The 19,288-nt window shown below is 41.5% G+C and overlaps 2 protein-coding genes across 9 annotated transcripts in view; one reads left to right on the top strand and one right to left on the bottom strand.

Annotated features, from left to right (window-relative positions):
- Positions 1-6,972, bottom strand: part of LMBRD2 (LMBR1 domain containing 2) — a 33,437-nt gene extending 26,465 nt beyond the window's left edge. The window contains exons 1-3 of one of the 6 annotated variants that reach the window (XM_071425541.1): positions 6,816-6,966; positions 5,478-5,644; positions 279-505 (exon numbers count right to left, since the gene is read on the bottom strand). In XM_071425541.1, the coding sequence (XP_071281642.1) occupies positions 279-452 (174 nt within the window). In that variant the 5' untranslated portion in view covers positions 453-505; positions 5,478-5,644; positions 6,816-6,966. Of the gene's footprint in view, positions 1-278; positions 506-1,078; positions 1,203-5,477; positions 5,645-6,698 lie in introns of all 6 variants that reach the window. The other 5 variants (XM_071425542.1, XR_011678982.1, XM_071425543.1 and 2 more) reach the window with 5 other exon arrangements.
- Positions 6,973-7,021: 49 nt separating this feature from the next.
- Positions 7,022-18,982, top strand: SKP2 (S-phase kinase associated protein 2). 3 transcript variants are annotated; one of them, XM_071425554.1, is made up of 10 exons: positions 7,022-7,137; positions 7,982-8,190; positions 9,697-9,808; positions 10,092-10,235; positions 10,717-10,851; positions 12,082-12,180; positions 13,659-13,786; positions 15,380-15,431; positions 16,080-16,187; positions 17,292-18,982. In XM_071425554.1, exons 1-10 carry the CDS (start codon positions 7,130-7,132, stop codon positions 17,503-17,505), a joined length of 1,209 nt encoding a protein of 402 aa, XP_071281655.1. In that variant the 5' UTR covers positions 7,022-7,129; the 3' UTR covers positions 17,506-18,982. The 3 variants fall into 3 exon arrangements, with proteins under 3 accessions (XP_071281655.1, XP_071281654.1, XP_071281653.1); XM_071425553.1 differs by having other exon boundaries at positions 7,035-7,137; positions 7,934-8,190; XM_071425552.1 differs by lacking the exon at positions 7,022-7,137 and having other exon boundaries at positions 7,672-8,190.
- The last annotated feature ends 306 nt before the right edge of the window (positions 18,983-19,288 follow it).

The raw sequence follows: 19,288 nt of genomic DNA, 5'->3' as shown, positions 1-19,288 counted from the left end.
AATGCTGACAGCGTCCTTATGCTGCCTAAACAGATAAAAAAAATTGTTACAAACAAATGATGAAATTTTAAAATGTTTGAAGTAGATTTGTTATCTGATGAGACCGACAAAAAGTAAAATTAATTATGAACACGAGGCATTGTCATGTTTAATTTATTAAGATACTATATAGAAGATTTCGTTGGTGTTTCTAAGAGATGGTCTCCTGCAATCACTAGTTTAGAGAAATACCACAAACATTTGATGGGATTAAGCAGGAAGCCCTGCACATTTCTTACCGTACTGACATCCAGAGGCAGTATGAATACAATCAGGAAGCAGAGATACCAAGCCAATAATGTTGCTATGATCACCAGCCTGTGCTGTTTCTTGAAGTCTCCATACCGGTGAAGTAGGAATAAGGCCAGGAAAAAGACAAACACTATCTCGAGGCCCAATGCTGCACCACTCATTGTTAAATGTTGGCCCCAGCCACACCACAAGCACTTGGGAAAGCAGATCAAAACTGCAAGACAAAAAGACATTTAATTACATTAAAATCTCTGGAAGATATTTACACAGAAGAGTTGTTCAATGGACACTTTAAACATATTAACAAACTTTTCATACTTCACATGACCAGGATTCTTATCAGACAAAACCAAAGATTTTCAGCAAGGTGCCCTGAGGTCCTCTGAAGAAATCCAAACATGTCATTCCAATGCTGTCGTTTCCAGCAACATATTAGGAAAACTCCTGTTCATCATCTTAATATACAATAGATCCAGGAGGCAAATCTCTGTCCTTAAATAGACTACTGCCCAACTTTAGGTTCAGGACAAATTTCAAGATGAAAATCTATTCTGCTCTTTTTTTTTTTTCCTTTTAGAAGCAATCAACTAATTTCTACAAAGGGTTAAATATTTAAATCAAATATTTCTGGATAGCTAATGAACAACATTTTAATGGAGCATACCTCAAATACATATTTAAAATCTATAAATAAGAGTTAATAGAGCATAAAAATGCAGCAAAGAATGTGTTAGTCTACTTGTAATGCACCTCTTTGAGGTATGAAATTTCAAGAATGTCAATTCACCTTCCTACTCCTCTGGTGCCATTCAGAGAAACAAGGGTCTCAATTCATTTGGTATAGTTTGCCATGATGTATTTTTCCTTTGCTTGTCCTTCTGTGTTTAATTACTCCGTTACAGTCAGGACTACTGTAAGAAAGTTCATATAGCTTCATACAGACAAGCTATGATACAAATGGACAGTGAGCTGCACAAATCCACTACAGAAAATTTCACTGACTTGCTACATCTTTATTTAAACTGCTTCAGACCTTTTTAATAAGCATCATTTTATCACAGGCATTTTATGCATTATTAAAAAAAAAAGTGTATTACTCTGGCCAGTCTGACTTGTCTCTCCATCAAGATTAACATTTCGCTGATTTGATTTAAGAGAAATAGCTTTTGCTATGGCTTTGCTGTTAAGACTTCCAGTACGTTCACTTTCCTGGAGATTTAAAAGAAATGCTATTACTGAAATTCCCCTCTACTTACTTTTAAATCTCTTTAGAACTTGGTAAAGTGAATCATTTCTTTTACTAATTTCTCAGTAAACTCTTTAAGCAGATCTATTAAGCTTCAGGGCACTGTGTAGGGAAAATTCTCTTATTTACACTAAAAAAACTCCAAAGTTTGTGATGCCATTACTACCTTAAGGACAAAAAGGAACAATTATTCTATGACTCTTTTTTCTCCCTAGTGAGTTACCTTCCTGTTTCTAGTCAAAGATTCACACACTTTTTCTTTTCTGCCTTTCATCAAACATGTTTATCAAACTATCAACACTTCCATTATGACAAATCACCCCCTTACTATCTGTCTGTACTCTACTTTAGCTAAATTGTACATTAAAAACTCAGGATATCCCACCTATTTCTCAATCACTTATCCAAAGCAAGTCCTTGACTGCTCTTTTGTACCATTATTGCTTCCTCAGAAAAGCCTTTTCAATTTACAGTATAGCAGCCAATTCAAGAGAAGCAAAAATAACAAAACAATTACTAATCAGCTTCATTAAGGCACTGCTATCTGGCATGCAGCTTTTCAGGCCCATTACAGCCACACCTTTTGCTACGTAAACAAAAAAATTATACAGCATATACTTCATTAGTCACAAAGTTTTATTACAGTCACACCTAAAAGGCTTCTACCAAAACACAAGGTAAAAAGTTTTTGTGCAAGATGCTGCACTCAGCTACTATCATGAGGGCACTTTCAGAAGTATTATAAAAATGTACTGAATATGCTAAGATAAAGAAGGAATTGGTTCCTACCACAACTTAAATCACTTTCAAAGATAGAAATGACTTTGCAGTTATCAGTATACTACATCTTTATGTTCTTCTCTGGTTCCTATTTTAATCTCAAAACAAAAAAAGAAAGGCCTGTTTTTTCAAAAGACTGAGACTAGTAACAGAGTTGTTTTGAATTAGTGTATGCACATTTTCAAAATAACAGTTTAAAATCTTTAGATATATACCATTTAAAACCAGCTCTCCGTGTAGAAAGATTAAATGGAAGAAAATCCACAAAGTGAGAAATGCAATGCTCAAGAGGAGCTCTTCTGATGAACTAAGTCCAACCCAACAGTGCAGACATATCTAGGACCTGTGCTACTAGAATCAGGCCTTAAAACACATTACTGCAGGCTACAAAGCCATGCCTTCTTGTGGAAAGCAGCACTTGCCACTGAACCTGGTTGTTAGCTCAAAGAAAGGTAAGCTTCTTACCTATCATCCTGTTTCATCACTTTATTTAGACAGCCATCTCACTACTGGCATACAGCTACCTAGTATCAGCTGACTGAAATACCAGAATCACTAAAAAAAATCTTGTCCTGAAGTAACCACTTCAGGAGGGTTCTCTAGTACTGTACAACCTTCAGTGGCTTAGAGGATGCTCCTATTAAAGCAACGACAAAGTAACAAGAGCCCTTACCATGAATGGAGAAGTATTCATGGGCATACTCAGTTTCTGAACAACCAGGCAACTACAGATTAATACAAATAAGATTAAAAGCTGAAACACTGGCACGAGAAGTGCAACTTAACCAATAAAACGTAAGGACATGCTCTTGTGTTGGCTTAGGATTTTCCTGCTTTTCAGACACAGATAAAATCAGCTAAGTTTTTAATTTTACCCAGCTACTAACACTACATGCATCATAAAGGGCTCAGTTCAGGCTTAATTCCCTTTATATGACAGACTCGCTACTATCGACAGTATTAAATTACCCTGCCAACCTAAGAGTAACTGCGCTCACGACATCTACATTACAAATTAACTTCTCTGCCTGGTACAGAAATCTCGAGTTACTAAATGAAACAGCAGAGAATGAAAAACCCCATACTTTCTTAGAGCTTTAGTGCAGCACCAAATTTACCAAAGACGCCCCAGTACTATATTCCTAAAGAAGGGCTAGAAAGAGTAAAGCATATCTGTGAAGGATTCCACCAGCCTCCCAGCAAATGCCTGAGGAGGCCTGAACAGACGTTAAACACTGCTTCACATGCCTTACTAAAAAGTATAAACAGGAATAGGATGTTTCCTTCACAAAGTCAGCTTTCTTAAGGCCTCCAAATTCTCTCCCTCCAGGAAACACAACACTACTTCTCTATCCTGTATTTCTGTGGTTGATTGCTCCTGCTTAACACAGGCACAAAACTCTACTCAGCTGTACCCGTTTCCCCTCCTCACAAGTTTCCAAATCTTTAAGGTATTTTGATTTACACTACCACTTTCAGAAAGACCTGAAATCTCAGGTAGTTTTGTGCCTTCTATAGTTTTAATCACCCTACTATTTGATTAGCGGAACTCTGAAAACCATTAAAAGTATTTGACAAGGGAATGGCCTCCACAGCCACAACAGTGGCTCTTCCCAGCTTTCCTTCCCAAGAAAAAACATCCTAAGGAACAATCAAAGTCCTACTAAGCAATATATAAGATTATAAACTGATCCTCTTGTATACAGTAGGTCTATCAGTCATTACTTAAATAGATTAGATTACTTCAACTATTTGTCCTTGACAAACTGATGCTGTCATTTACTCACCTATTATATTCTATGTACTTACAAATAACTTTAGCACCAGAATTTTTTTCAGGAATTCAAGAAGAAGAGGAATCTGCCAATCTGTAGCTCTGCCTGTCCTTCAAATATTACTAATAAAGACAGCCACCATGCTTCTGGTTTTCCTGTCTGGTACCCCAGACATTTCTAGAATACTAAAGACTTTTTTTTATTGTTCTTCAAGCATTCTCAGGTAGAGATCAAATTAATTTGAAAAAGCTGCATTTCTAGACATTTTGGATATTTCAGCTGAAACACCTGAAAAACCAAACACTCACTTTGTATTTTTAAAGATCATAACTACATCGGTCTGAAGAAAACCTGTCACCCGAAAAAGTGAAAAAGCTGCCAAACTATGAAAGGGATTATCAGAGACAGCCAGTGACAGAGCTGAGAGCCTTAACATAGAAAAATTATATATCTGGGCAACAGCATCTGCCACCTCAAGCTGAATTCCCAGCTCACCTGCAAATACAAAAGCTGCCATCTCCAGCAATATATCAATGGCCAGCTCAATTATGACCTTCTGCCTTTCTGTCAGAGAATAATCTGCTAGTTCTTATTATATATTCTTATTACCAGCACACTTCACTTGGCAAAAAACCCCAGTGTCTGGTTTCTGAAGCCTGCCCTGCTCAGCAGAATGATGCTGCTAAGAGTCATGAAGACTTCGCTCTACAGCCATGCAGTAGTAGACTACAGCCTTTAGTACTGACAGAACTGCCCCACACTAAGAATCCTTGATACTTCCTTCTTAAAACAACAAAATGGGCTAACTTATTATTTCAGAACTGATAGACAGAGAAGAATAAGAGGCAAAGAAACAACACAAGTAGTCCCTTCAGCTATTTCAGTATTCAAGTCTGCATAGTGTGTTGTGGGGATTTCTTTTAGGTTGGTTTCAGGTTTAGGGGAGGGGTGGCATTGTGGTTTTTTTTTTTGGTTTTTTTCTTTAGTTGGTTTGGGTTTTTCTGTTTACTTTATTACTACACACTGGCCCTTACAGCTTGGAGGAAATACTAAGTATTTATAAACAAAGAGGTGCTTTATCTCTGTACAGTGAGAAAGCTATCTAAAGAAATAAAATAGCCACAAACTGACTAAGAAAAGCAGAGAAATTATTTGATTGCACTATTTGAGAGAAACAACCTCTGAAATTAGTGAAGAAAGTAATTTGCATGGCTTTGCTCTTCTAGGACACACTCATCAGTCTATATACTGACTGATACATTATTAGTACCTGTAAGTACAACTATTTTGTAATGAAGAAAAAGAGATTTTGCAGGAGACTAGGTTCTACACAGTAGCACTAAATACAAGACAAATGCTTGACCAAGGAACATTAAGGTTCTTGCGTTCAAATGCAAGGAAGCTTATTTGCTTTACATGGTGCTGCGTTGTCCTCTACTAAAGGATCACAGAATCTTTAAGGTTGCAAAAGATCTCCAAGATCATCCAGTCAAATTTTTAATATATTAAGTACCACAGAGGCTGAAGCTTTCAAACGGTTTAGGGAAGTATGCTGAAAATAACACACAGAAGAAAATAACTCACTTATCAGAGGAACTGAAATAGAATCAAATATAAGCACTGTACAGTTGCATGCAGAACCTAAAAAAAGAACAGAAATCACTATCTGGGCTACCAGACTAATGCACTCACACAAAGCAGGTGTCAGTAAGGCGGTCACATGACTACTGCCCCAACACTGCATTCAGGCAAACACACTATTTGTTAATTTCCAGACTGTAAAAAACACTGACATTTTCCGCAAAACCATATTTTGATTTCCCATGCATTAACGAAGAGTGACATGATTCGCAAAGAAAAAAGGGGCTGCAGAAAAGGTGAAATAAACTCAGATTTTTTTTTAAACCAAAACTCCACCTCTTTTTCATCTGATTATCTGCTTAAATAATCTTTGAACAACTGTTCCGTGACTTAAGATAAAACCGGAAACGTTTACATGATACTTTTTTAAAGGTTACATGGATGTTGATTTGAGTCACCTCATTCTCTGTATGTGACTGAAAGCTGTCTACTCTTTGCTACGGGCTCCATTACCACCCTCAATTTTACAGGCGCGCGTCTCCATCGTTATGCAGTAAACAAAGGACAGCATTTGCAAGCAAGTGGTTGACTAATAGCGGGGCTGTAGGTGTGTTCAGACCTAGTTCTCCATCCCCACCAATTTCAAAACAAGCAGTTCGGGAAAAAAAAATGCAGGAAGAGCTGCATTGCTGAAAGTCCCGCGGGCTGTGAAACACACTGTGAAAAAGACGGTGGGGTTGGAATAAGCACGGTGAGGGTCAGGACCAGCCACACACGGGCAGTTTCAGGTGTTCCCAGAGAAAACCTTCCACGCTGGAATGTGCCAGCGCTCCCCGGCGCCAGGCCTGTGCGGCACAGCACCGAGCAGCTCCAGGGACACGGAGCCAGCACCGCCCCGCGCTACGTGCCCGGGGTCCCTGACGGGCGGGCAGTGCCCGGGATTAAGAGCCTGGAAACGAACGCGCCCTCGCCCAGCACTGCCCCGCGACCACCCTTCCCCCGCGCCCTTGTCACCGGGGACGCACCCGGGGGCTGCCGCTTCCCACCCGGCTCCCGTCTCCGCTCAAGAGAACGGCCCGGCCGTGACTCGGCACTGCGGCCCCCCTCCGCCCGGCCCGGCGTCTCGCCCGCCGCCGTCTCACCACGGCCGAGCCGCCGCTCAGCGTTGCGTCCCCCGCGGGGCTCCGCCGCCCGCCATCCCGGCTAGCACCGGGCTCAGAGCGTGGCGCAAGGAGCGGCAGCCGCTCCCGGCTCCTTCCGCGTCGGAGCCGCCGCCATTCGCCGCCCGCCGCCGCCGGCCCGGCACAGCCCCGCCTCTGGGCGGGCACAGGACTACGAACTACAGCTCCCGGCAGCCTCTGCGCTCTCTCTCGCTGCGGCTTCCGGCCGGCGCCGGGATGGCGCGGTGCTGAAAGGGCGCGGGGCGCGCGGTGGCGCGCGTGGGCCTCCAAGCGCCATGTACAGGTACGGGAGCGCCGGGGCACGGGAACACCCGGGCACGGGAACACCGAGACCCGGGAACACCGAGACCCGGGAATGCGCCGGGACACGGGCATAGGAGTACCGCTGCTGGGCTGCGCGGGAGCCGCGTGGCGCCGGGGCTGCGTGTGAGCCCTCGCAGATCCCCTCGGGCGGCCCGGCTGCGCGGGGATGGCTGAGGGGCTGCGCGGGGGAGCCTCGGGAGCGGCTGTGGGACCCGGGGGAGCGGGAGGGAGCTCCCGGGAGTGGGAGCAGTGCTGGGATCAGAGGTGTGTGTGCGGCCCCGCGGGTGGTCTAGCGGGAGCGGGGGGTTCTGCCCTTGGGGCTGGTGGGGGTGCGGGGTCCGTGGGCCGCCTCTCTCCCGGCCTCGGGGAGAGCTTCCCCCGCCTGCCCGGGCATTCCGTCCCGCTTCCCGCGCTGCTGCCCCGCCCTGCGCGGGTCCTGCCCCGTGCTGTCGCGGCTGTGTCCGGGTTCGGTGGTGTTGGGAGGCTGCCGCGTCCCGCCGCCTCCATTGGCCCCGCTCCCTGGCCCCTCGCCCGCCCCATCCGGGAGCGGGGCGCGCTCGATCCCTGGCGGGCTCTTCCCCCAAAGCCTGCCAGGGCGAGCGCACGCCTGCGCTGTGGCCGCTGCTTGTGCTTCCAGCGCCCGCATATCCCACACTCAGTCGCCCTGTGCGTGGATGTGGAGTGCGGGTGGCTGAAATGCTTCAAGGATCCCCATCCTGTGTTTGGTGCCAGTCTGGCAGTACCCTCAGAGCCTCTGGGTTTTGCTGTGTCTGCAGAAAGCACCTCCAGGAGATCCCATCCTCTAGCACTAATGTTTCCTCCAGCTTGGAATGGGACCCCGGCAAGACCTCCGAGCTTCTCTCGGGTATGGGAGTGTCGGCCCTTAAGAAAGACAAGCTGGGCAATGAAAACACACCACAGGACCTCCTGGTGTCGTCGTCCTGTCTTCCTCCAAAAAGGCAGAAGGTGAAGGACAACGAAAAGGACTTTGTTATCGTGCGCCGGCCATGGCTGCTCCGAGAGGCAGAGTCAGGTACTGTCCCCCTGGTCCAGGTTCTGCTTGCCCTTTGGTAGAGATGGAGAGTGGGCATCACAAGTCCACCCTGCTTCATTGTTTAGTTCTTTTGCTCTTACCCAGCAGAATGGCACTTTTAGATCTAGTGGCTTTCAGGCTTGGGGTGATAAATCCTCTTTTATGTGTGCCTTTAAGCCGGGGTGGTGAGTCTGGCTCCAGAATTGTGGTCTGTGAAAAGCATGGTTCCCTGCTGCCTAACCCCGTGAGCACGTGTGTGTGTGTGTGTGTGAGTGTGTGTGTGTGTGTGCTGGGGGGTTGTGCTGCGTGTCCCTTTGCCTGTTTGCTCTTGTCTGTGGGACATAGGTGGCACTTTGGACCAGCAGGGCTGTGTTGTGAATTAGTGTTTTAAGGTTGCTCAAAGAATTGGCAGCAAAAGTAGGTTTAATGAAAAGGTTTGTTGGCAACATTCACTCTAGTTACCAGATGGTTAAAGCACACAGAGAAAAAATAAGCTAAAATCAATCAGTTTAAAACCAAAGTCAATCCAAAAATTACCTGTTTAGAGGCAGGAGGAGAAGGGTAGGTAAAGAGTGCAGGCTGAGGTGTGCCAGCAGTGTTCCAGCTCCAGATGGAAACAAGCAACGTGAGGGACTGTGCCAGAGAGCTACAGGGAAAGCACATCAAAGGCTTGGAAGCCTGCAGGGCTGGAAAGGGAAAGAGCAGGGCTCTTGCACTCTTGAAAGGGGTGTCATAGGATACTGGGTTCCTTTCCCTGGTGTCAAAATGTGGTTTTAGTCTGGATGAGTATGGGATGCAAAATAAATAAGCAGCTCTCTCCAGACATTGTGCTGTCATACAGAAGGTGGAGGTGCCTTCAGACATTCCTGTTTTTATATAAGATGCAGTGCTGGGTCAAAGGCAGCTGTTACTGAGCTCCACCATCCAGAAATCTCCCATGTGAATCATGACACCTTCTGGGGCCCTGAGAGAAGCTGTGATTTGTACCACATTGTTTCACATAATTCTTGGAGTGGTGATAGCGTGTGTGTTTTAGGAAGCAGTTTGTAGTACCTGATTTTTTTCTGTGTATCACACAGAAGCATAGCTTACCTCGAGCTCCCTTCTTGGACCCTTGTGTGCATAGGAAGAATGGGCATTTTGGCAGAGGGGGAAAAACACCCAGAGAATCATACAAGCATTAGATTATGAAGACAGTAACTAAGATGCTCATGTTCCCCAAGTGAGTATGTGAGTATGTCCATGGCCTTACTGTGTATACAGAGTGACTATTACAGGAACATTTGCATTTACCAGTCGTGCCTAGGCAAAGATGGTAAAAATGTCATCCTGCAATGATGAGCTGCAAGGGAGATGAATAGTGGGGCTGATGCCTGATGTAGGCTGATGTATAGCCTACAGAGAAACTGTAGAGGGGCTTTTAACAACCAGAACCAACAAGGCATCTGACCGGCAGGCAAAAATGAAACAGCTTTAACTAGAATGTGCTTTGCTCTTTCCCAAAAGGTATTTCTTTGGATGCACTTCCAGATGAATTGCTTCTGGCAATCTTTGCCTATTTGCCCCTAAAGGATTTACTGAAAGTTTCTATGATTTGCAAGAGATGGCATCGACTTTCGTAAGTATTATTTCTCTTCATTTAGTACTAAGGAAAATCTTTGTTTCCATAGACCATTAAATGGTCTGGTTCTCATCTTATTTATACATATATAATTCAATTTAGACCATATGTGGATATGTATAACCAAAAGATGCCTCACATGTTTTAACATTATTGTAGTCAATTAAATAGTTTTCCCTTCTCTGCCTGTTTTTGACACCAGAAACTTTCTGTGGTTCTACCCACAGCTTTGACCTGTTACCCATTTGAACTCACTAACAAGTAAAATTCTATGCCCCAGATTTGATGAATCTCTCTGGCAGACTCTTGATTTGACTGGTGGGAATCTGCTGCCAGGAGTGCTTGGACAGTTGTTGCCCGCAGGTGTTACTGTGTTCCGCTGCCCGAGGTCTTGCATTGGGGATCCGTTGTTTAAAACAAGCAAGTAAGGCTTTTTCTGCATCTTCTGAATCCTGAAGCTGTCTCAAATATTCAGTCTGTGTGGTTTTGGTTTTAAGGTAATAGCAACCAGCAGCAGTTTGTGCTGTGTCTGGAGTGTGGAAGAGCTGCTCAGTGGTTAGGCTTGTGTTGAAACAGGAGGATCTGCACTCACCTGTCAGTTATTTAAAACCAAGTTGATGTGATTTTTTTTTTTTTTAATATCAAGCACCATAATGCCCTTGCAGTTTCTATCTTGTAGAGGCCTGAATTATCATCATCTGCAGCATTTTTACGCGGTACACTCAAAAAATCATTAAACTCCAGCAGGATAGACTTTCAGATGTTGAGGAATGAGGAATTACTAGAAATATTTTCTGCAAATTGTGCATGCTTTTAGTGTTTGGGGTATATTTGTGATGTGGGGAATTTATTGAGCACGTTTTAATGCAATTTTAATAACCTTTCTCCTTCTCTTTTTTTGTTAGTCTTCTTAAAATTCAGCACCTGGATTTGTCAAACTGCACAGTGTCTGCTGCAGATCTCCACAGTATTCTTTGTCTGTGTGAAAAGCTGCAGAACCTCAGCTTGGAGGGTCTAGTGCTTTCTGACAACATCATCAAGTGAGTGACATGTTTGGGAATATTCAGTAAAACCTTCTATTCGGTGCCATTATTTTGTGCAGGCTAATGAAAGAATGCAGTGGAAACTTGTTCATTGTGGGTGTATTTTGAAATGACTAGTTTAAGGTGGCCATTTAGTTTTGATTTTTTTTTTCCTCCCAATTCCCCAGAGTAGCAGGAGGTTTGAGAAACTGCTCACCTCTGTGGTTTATGGATCCATATTCCCACAGCTAAGCTGTACAGCAGAGCTACTTTTATTTTTCCATTTTTTTGCTCCCAAGAGAACTTTGTGTTTGGTGTGCAGGTTCTTTTCTATTCCAAGGGCTCTCAATAGCTCTCCCACCAGGTACCCGTTGTACTTCTGCACTGTTGCTTACTTTTTTATTGAACTTATGAAGTCCTTGAAGATTACAGATTCTGTCAAGCAGATGAAGTGTTGTTTGGTTAGCTGCAAAGACACTAATGGGTGTGTAGTCAACCTCCTGTTCCATCACACCAGAGGATTGTGGAGGTGCCACCTATGGGCCATAGGTCAGATGGCAGAGACCCTGGCTTTCTGATACTTTTCTCACTGCACAGAGGGGGAACCAGAATACAAATAAAGCAATATAGTTTGGCTTTTTATACTATTAGTAGTAACAGTTAAAACGATCAGAAAATTGGGTACTAATCAGGCAGTAATTATGAAATTTTATCACCTTCTGAACAAATATGCATACTCAGTGTACCAGGTTTTGCTAACTGCATATGTGCTCTAGTCTTGCAAACAAATGCATTCAGGGCATCTATTTGGACGTGGGTTTTGTCCTGGAATAACCTCCATCTTGCAGAGGGGTGACATCAGAAATGGGACAGTTGCTTTGTCTTTTGTAGAGCTGTAGTAATCTCTGATAAGCTGTGATATATGTTTATTGGCATACAACAGAAGAAGGTGAAAAGAAACCATTTCCTTGTAAACTTGGTTGTTTATAAATATGCAGACTTGTCAGCAGTGTCAAGTACATAGACAAGTGTCCCTTTTAATGTTGTGCTTTGATGCAGCAAGTAGAGAGTTTAGGCCCTCAGTGACGCAGGTTTGTCAGCTGATTAAATAAATATGCAGTACTTCATGTTTAATGAACAATTCCCTGTCCAGGAAATTAGGTCTTAAAAATAGTCACATCATAGCAAAGCAAGCAATGTTACAACATTTAAATTTTATCATATTTTTCTTTTTTCTTCTCTCTACAGGAGCATTGCTAGAAATCCCAATTTGATACGACTAAATCTCTGTGGCTGCTCAGGGTTTTCTGCAGAAGCCTTGGAGCTGATGTTGAGCAGTTGTTCTATGTAAGACAAAACCAGGTTTTGCTATTCCTGAAACAAATTATGTTTTTTTTTCCTTGGGCATCCCAGTTATTCTTGTATCTTTTTTTTTTTTTTTTTTTTTTTTGAAATATGCCTGTTTTTGGTCCTAAATGCCTAACAGTCTAACAGTTGATTATTAGCTGAATAGTCAGGTAATTTCTTCCCATCAAGCAATTTTCTTCTTTAATAACAAAGATGTACTTTTGTAGTTTTTCATGGGTTTTCTGAATCATCTTCTTGGCTGGGTACACCCTATTTATGTTCCTTTGATATCATGTAAATTTGATTTTTTTTTTTTATGAAAATAGTATGTGATTCTCACAAAGACCAAGTGTGTGTTTTGGAACGGCAAAGTTCCCTCTGCTATCAGAGTACAGGATGAGTAGCAGAGAACACTGTGCCTTTCCATGGTAGAATAATTCTTCAGTAACCTTCTAGTTTATGAAGGGCTGTGTTCAGATTGACAGCTCCAGTGATTAAACCATCTGCTGACAGAACATCACTGAACTGAGCCCCAGTGAATTCAGGATTTATATCCCGATCTTTCTGCTGACTTCCTGTGACCTGCAGGACAATGTACATAATCATTCCTTCTGCGAAAGGATGTTTTTTAATCAAATTGCGAGTTAGTGGGCAGCCAAAGCCTTAATCTTTCTGTTGCTTGGTCTGATTACTCAGATCATGAACTCTTTAGGGGATGGCAGTCTGTGCAGTGCGCAGTGAATACCAGATGGCAAATCTGATCCTAGGAATGCTAGTGGCAATTTAACTGTTTTTTCATTTTATGTAGAGAGTGCCAGCTAAATGCTCTAGTTGTGTATTCACCGTGTCTTTGTCCCTTGGTTACAGCTACAACACCTGCACACAGAACAATACTTTGTCCCAGCCCCATGGTGACAGGCTATAGGTAATCAAGCACGTAAAGAGAGTTGAGCTCACAGCATGATGAGTGTTTATATAAAACTATGAATTATTTTATGCTAATTAGGATTAACTGGTCATCTGACCAACGCTAATAATGAATGGTAGTTTTTCCTCTCAATGTGACCATCTGTTCATTTGTAACAGATTCAGGTCACAAACCCGATGAAAAGACAGTGTCTCCTTGTGGCAGTTCCTAGAGAGAGCCTTTACTTCCTAAGCCATTACTGAATTATTCCAGTTGAAAGTGGCTTTGGGAAGTCACTTTAACCCCTTTCCCAGACCAGGGTCTAAAATTAGCACTGTCCACGTGGATGAGGATGTTCTCTTGAAAATCTCCAGAGACAGATTTGGCTGGGTAACCTGCTCCATTCATTAGTGCTTAATTATTGTCATACTAGAATTTCTAGGCATGAATACAGTAAGTTGGCGGTTGGTATGTTACAAGTATTTGCTTTAAAAGTATCAACTGTAATAGAAAACAGCAGAACTTGAACTGCATTTCAGCCGTTCTTGTTAACAACTCTGTCTCTGTGTAGGCTAGAGGAGCTGAACTTGTCCTGGTGTGAATTCACAGCCACTCACGTCAAAGCAGCAGTCAGTCATGTTACTTCAAAGATCACCCAGTTAAATTTAAGTGGATACAGAGAGAATCTACAAATAGCAGGTAAACAGCAATGTGACAAACCTTTATCCCACTATGGGATGAAGCAGTAGGCTTTACATTTTCTTCTGCTTGGCATTCACTCTTTGTATAGAAGAGTAATGTACTAACAATAACTTTTGTGCTCTGTATAGTTTCAAGTTCTTGCTGTCAGAGACTCTTACTCATAGTTCTAGCTCCAGCATGAAGGGTGAGATGATTTTTCTTCCGAATTTAGGAACAGTCAAGTGAAAACTAATTTTTTTCTTCAGCTGAAAGCTTCTTCACTTTACTTGTGCAGTAAGTCCTGGAAGCAGGATTTTGTGTGCTATGAATTAGCTCCAGGAACAGTATCTGGAAGGCTTTCTTAAGGCTTCTGCTGTTGTGTCTGCTGAAAACATATTCTAAAAGAGAACAGTTATAGTACGTGCTTGAGTTTCAGACTGACATCCAGATATGAGTTAATTTGGAAGGCAATCTTAGCAATCAACATTTAACCACTTACTTGCTACTACCTTTAGAAAGAAAAGTTTTATTAAGTTGGAGGCTGATAGAAAATGCAGGCAAGTCAAGATTTGGGGGAGGGTACATCAAAATGAAAAAGAGCATAGCTAAAGGGTGAAAGTCCTTTTGTAGTAAAGAGAATTTAAATTTTGCAATGAGTGAATATGACAGTAGGGCATTGGATGACATGCAGGAGGCGACCTCTCATTTCTGTTTAAATATCGCACAGACACCCTCATGCATTCTCTTTGTGGGGAAAAAAGGCAAATCTTCTTATCTCAGCCTCAAACTCATAAACAAATATGTTACATAATCTTCTCCACATCAGGAATTTGAACCTTGGTCCCTCTAATTGAACCATTAGAGACCATGGGCTGACCTCTTCCGTTTGTCAGACACTTTCTCTGAGTGTCTTTACTCTGTTTCAGTGCAATTTATCAGGCATAAAACTTAGTACATAATCAAGGTATTGTTTCGTTTAGTTTTTGCACATGAATTCTGAAATATCAAAATTCTATTGCACATTGTTGAGCACCTTGCAATGGCTTTTAGGTAATACCTGAACTACATCTGATCTGTGCGACTTACAGACAATCAAAGAAAGTAAAAAATTTAGTTTAAATCAGAAAAAAACATAACTTCTTGTCATGAGAACTTTTTGTGGGTAAAAATGGTGATGCCTAAAGGATTTGGTGCTCTGAAAGGATATTTGAAGGATATTTGATACGTGGAAAATTTTCATTACTTTTCCACTACATGTAAGTATTTCAGGCAGCTCACCATTACTATGTCTCCAGTAGGTTTCACAAAAATACCATTTGAATTATTGCCTTCCTAAGTTGATGGTTGATGTAACTGACTTCTAGAGATAATTTGCTGAACTAAATATATCTGTTTTGCTGACGGTTAAAAGAAGTCCATGTAAGGTATCTTCATAGGTAGACTGTATGCTCTAACTCTTAAGCATGTATCTTTTATTTTAAAAATTGTGTTTCAGTTGTGGGGTTCTAGTAGAAAACATATAAATGAACATGTGTGGACATCAGCAGGCTGTGTAAAGCACTTCCATCTTGCTACTGAAAGAGGGACTGACTCTGTGTGATCTCTTTTCAGATGTGAAAACGTTGGTGGAGAGATGTCCTTTGCTTGTCCATTTAGATCTCAGGTAAGAAGACCTGTGCAGCCAGTCCTTAAATCCTTGTGGTTCGGGGGATTAGCACTGAGGCAAGGTTGTGTAGGTAGCACTGCACTCCAGAAAATACTATTCAAGCTAAACCTACAAAAGACTTGCTATCTGGCATGACCTAATCTGGAGCAGGTAAGTAATTGAAGATGTCTTGTTACCCCAGCATAAATGTCAGGTACCTACAGGGTTTGTTAACTAACAGGAGATGGTAGTTGATAGGTAGAATGGAAGGAAATATTTACATGCCTACAGGTCATTAGCCTAGCATCCCTGAGAGGGTTTAAGTCATCTCTAATACTAATTTGGTACTTGGCCATATAACTGTAAAAAAGGTACATTTTGGTTTTGACTTAGTCACTTTTCAGTATTTTGAAATCTCTGGAAAACTTGCCTATTCATGGCACAGGTTCTGCTGCAGAGTATCTGTATGAAGAGAAACTTCTGCTTCACTGCCCCTTTGCATGCACAGCACATACATGAGAGATGGGTTGCTTCCATGGTCAGCAAAAACATACTTTGCTGGTAGAAAAAGTAGATATTCAGTGAATTCCTCTGGCTGAATTTTTAAAATAGCAAATTTACTGCTGCTGTGTACTTAAGACTTTATTTAATGTGTTCTCTGTACAGTGACAGCATGATGTTAAAGCCTGAGTGCTTCCAGTATTTTAAACAACTTGTGTTCCTACAACACCTGTGCCTTAGCCGATGTTACCAGATATCACCTGCTGCCTTAGTGTAAGTAACCTCTAATTAGCTTTGGTTTGCTGTTCATGCAGAGGGTGAATTAATTTAAATTTGCTTTATTTTAGGTTTAGAATTGCAAATATGGTTTCAAAAAAGTTAATGGTACGAGGAATCGGGAGTAAAACTAAGATAAAATAACCCAACTGTTAGAACTGGTTATCCCCTGAGAATCCAGACTGGAAGGAAGCTGAGATAATCTTTCAGTGGTGTCAGTCTATACTCATGGACCTGGCTGCTCCGTGCATGCCTTGTGTCTTATGTTAGTGGCATTATACCAGTGATACTCATAGCTGGCATGGGAGGTTGCAGTCCTGCCAGTGACCAGTACTGATGTCAGTAGCAGACTGAGTGTGGAGGAAGGTTTGGAATAGCTGGCAGAGTTGACAGTACTGGCTGGACTAGTAAGCTGTAAGTAAGCGTGTATTTGCTTTTGTGTGCACTTTTATCAGTTATTGATTGTGATTCAAATATGGCTTAGAGTGACTTGCTCATGAGGTCCTGCCTTTTATTAGTATAGAAGCTTTCAAGCCCAATACTTTCAGGAAAGGTGTCAACAAGAAAAAAGGTTGAGAGGAATAGGGCTATTGGAAATGAGGATCTGAAGAACCTTCGTTGTGGCAGCACATGCCTCAGCCTTTTGATTTCATCTAGTACTTGCTTGTAAGATACACAGTTCAGATAATGACTGGGAAAATGTAAAGCAATCAAGAAGCTGGGTCTGGCTACTCACCAAAATATTGCTCCAAACTGGTGACTGATTGATGGTACTCAGGGGCTTGTATCCCCTGAGCCACATCCTGGAACTTCATCTGTGCAATTTACTTCACTTGTTCTAGATTTTTAAGTCCAAGGATATGAAAAGGGAAGAATCAGTTTGTTTTCAGTCTGTGAGAGAGACTAGCAAAAATGTAATTTATTCAGCCAGTTTGCTGAACTATCAGTGTTGAGTACTAGTTTCAATTAAATCTGTGCTTAAGTAGTTTACACTCTTCTAAAAAATTAGTAAAAATGGCATTAGGTAGCTCGGGTACAGGCTGAAAAACCCCAAAAAATGTTTTCAGTTTCATGGTTAATTTCCTAACTCTCTCTTTCTAGAGAGCTTGGTGAAATTCGAACACTGAAGACTCTTCAGGTGTTTGGAATAGTGACTGATAGCTCCCTGCAGCTCCTCGAGGAAGCACTACCCGACATGAAGATCAATGGTTCACACTTTACCAGCATTGCAAGGCCAACTGTTGGCAATAAAAAGAGCCATGAGATTTGGGGCATCAAATGCAGATTGACACTGAGAAATCCTAGTTTCTTGTGATCATGTACAATGCACTTGATGCCATGGACACACTGTGCATTGAAGCTCCTTAGGAAAAAAAAAGTGCTGGAGCACCCTTTATCATAGTACTGTTACTGTCTAACTTGGTTTTACACCCTAATGTTGTTTCATATTATTTTATATCAGTTTTTTGTACTTAAAGCCTTTAGAAATTGAGGATCTGCGAGCAATTACAGAATATTTCTTTCAGCCTTTCTTTGTTACAGGGGATCTTTGAAAAAAAAAAATGAAACAAATCACTGTCAAGTGATTTGATAAGTACAAATCAGTTACTTACATTGATAAGTAATGTCAGCCTCTAGCAACTGCCTGCAGCTTCTGGAACAGCTTGCAGAGGTGCTAGATATCTTTGTAAGGTTTATTAAGGAGTTTGCGGAATTCAAAATGAGTACTTCTATATATTAAATCTATTCAGCTATGTGACTGAAGAAAAGGTACCGCAGGATGAATGAATCAAGCTTGAAAACAGTAAATTGGGGATATCTACACAGAAGCAGCTAAGAGCTCAATACCTTACAAGTTAAGCAGCATAAAGGAGCTATTGTGAAGGTTTTATTTAGGAGGCCACAAATAAAACTTTTGTCTTTAGTAGCCTTCATTTTTAGCCAAATACAGTCTGAGAAGCCTGTTCAGAATTAGCATCTGTAAAAATAGATGCTGGTTATCCATTATTTCATGTTGTGGTCCTGGGTTTTCTGATTATGTATTACAGAAATCTAATGTAGCTTTGTGAGCCTGATCATAGATAAAACTTTCTCTAAGATCTTTTCTAAGTGCAACTGATACATTGGTAGAAGTTTAGCAGGAGGAGGGCTCAAGGAGTTCTAGATATGACCAAAAACCAGAACCTGGGACTACAGTGTAAGAATGCTAAAAGGGAGAGATGCTTTGGTGCTATCAGGAGACATACATTTCTTTTTTATATTAGTTTGTTTGTAGTAGCACTTTGCTTCTTGTATTTGTATCACTAACCACTATTATCTAGTGTTGATTTTTATTTTAAAGTCATAGGAGAAGCTGAGTAACTGTCCAAAAAGAAAAAAAAAACCAAATAAAAGATAGGGACAGGTAATGATTTTAAATAGACCTTTCACTTGCATCTGTTATCAGGGTCCTTCCTCATGCATAAGCCTAGAATGTTCGAGCAAGTGTTTTAGCTGATAATTCCTAGGGCAAAACTTGGACCCTCTGTAGGACATAAACATGCTGCTGTTTTTCCCATGAATGCAGTAAGAATTTATTCATGGATGTTTTTAGGAGTAGCCAACATATTACTGTAGGTGTTTACATAGATACAGCTTTTCCCATTGCAGTCTTGAGAAAAAGCATTCAGAAATGAATACCTGTTAGTGCAGAACAGATTGCTTACTATGGAAAGATTGTATGAGTACTAGAATTTGATATTTAACTTGACTTTCTAGAATATAGTAAATAAAGCATTATCTTTTTAACCTAAGGTGGTTTTGTTTTTATTAAATTTAACAGTGTAAATAACAGGTATTAATAATGGGCTTGTATCCCCTGTGAAGGAGTAAATGGGCAACACACCTTGTGGAAGTTGGAGGATACAGAATATTCCACTGCCTCAGTTTGCTGCCTTAGAATTATACCTTAAATTACTTCAAGAAGAAAAAGTAAATCTTTGCAGCACAGCATTACTGTAAATTCTTCTCCTTATGCATAATGTAACTCCATGAAACTTCTCTTGCATTTAATAAAGATATAAGAAATTGCTTTATTTTACAGAATGACTGATGGATGG

The sequence above is a fragment of the Agelaius tricolor genome, unplaced genomic scaffold, assembly GCF_023055355.1.
Source record: "Agelaius tricolor isolate 1412-34295 unplaced genomic scaffold, bAgeTri1.0.p SCAF_4, whole genome shotgun sequence".
NCBI lineage: Eukaryota > Metazoa > Chordata > Aves > Passeriformes > Icteridae > Agelaius > Agelaius tricolor.
Note: the sequence above shows the minus strand (reverse complement) of the source record. Positions and strands in the feature narration are given on the sequence as shown.

Coding starts and splice junctions, on each gene's coding strand:
- SKP2 (XM_071425552.1), top strand. CDS start 7,854: ATGCTTCAAGGATCCCCATCCTGTGTTTGGTGCCAGTCTGGCAGTACC. Junction 10,852..12,081: donor CTTTCTGACAACATCATCAA/GTGAGTGACATG, acceptor TTCTCTCTACAG/GAGCATTGCTAGAAATCCCA. Junction 16,188..17,291: donor ATATCACCTGCTGCCTTAGT/GTAAGTAACCTC, acceptor CTCTCTTTCTAG/AGAGCTTGGTGAAATTCGAA.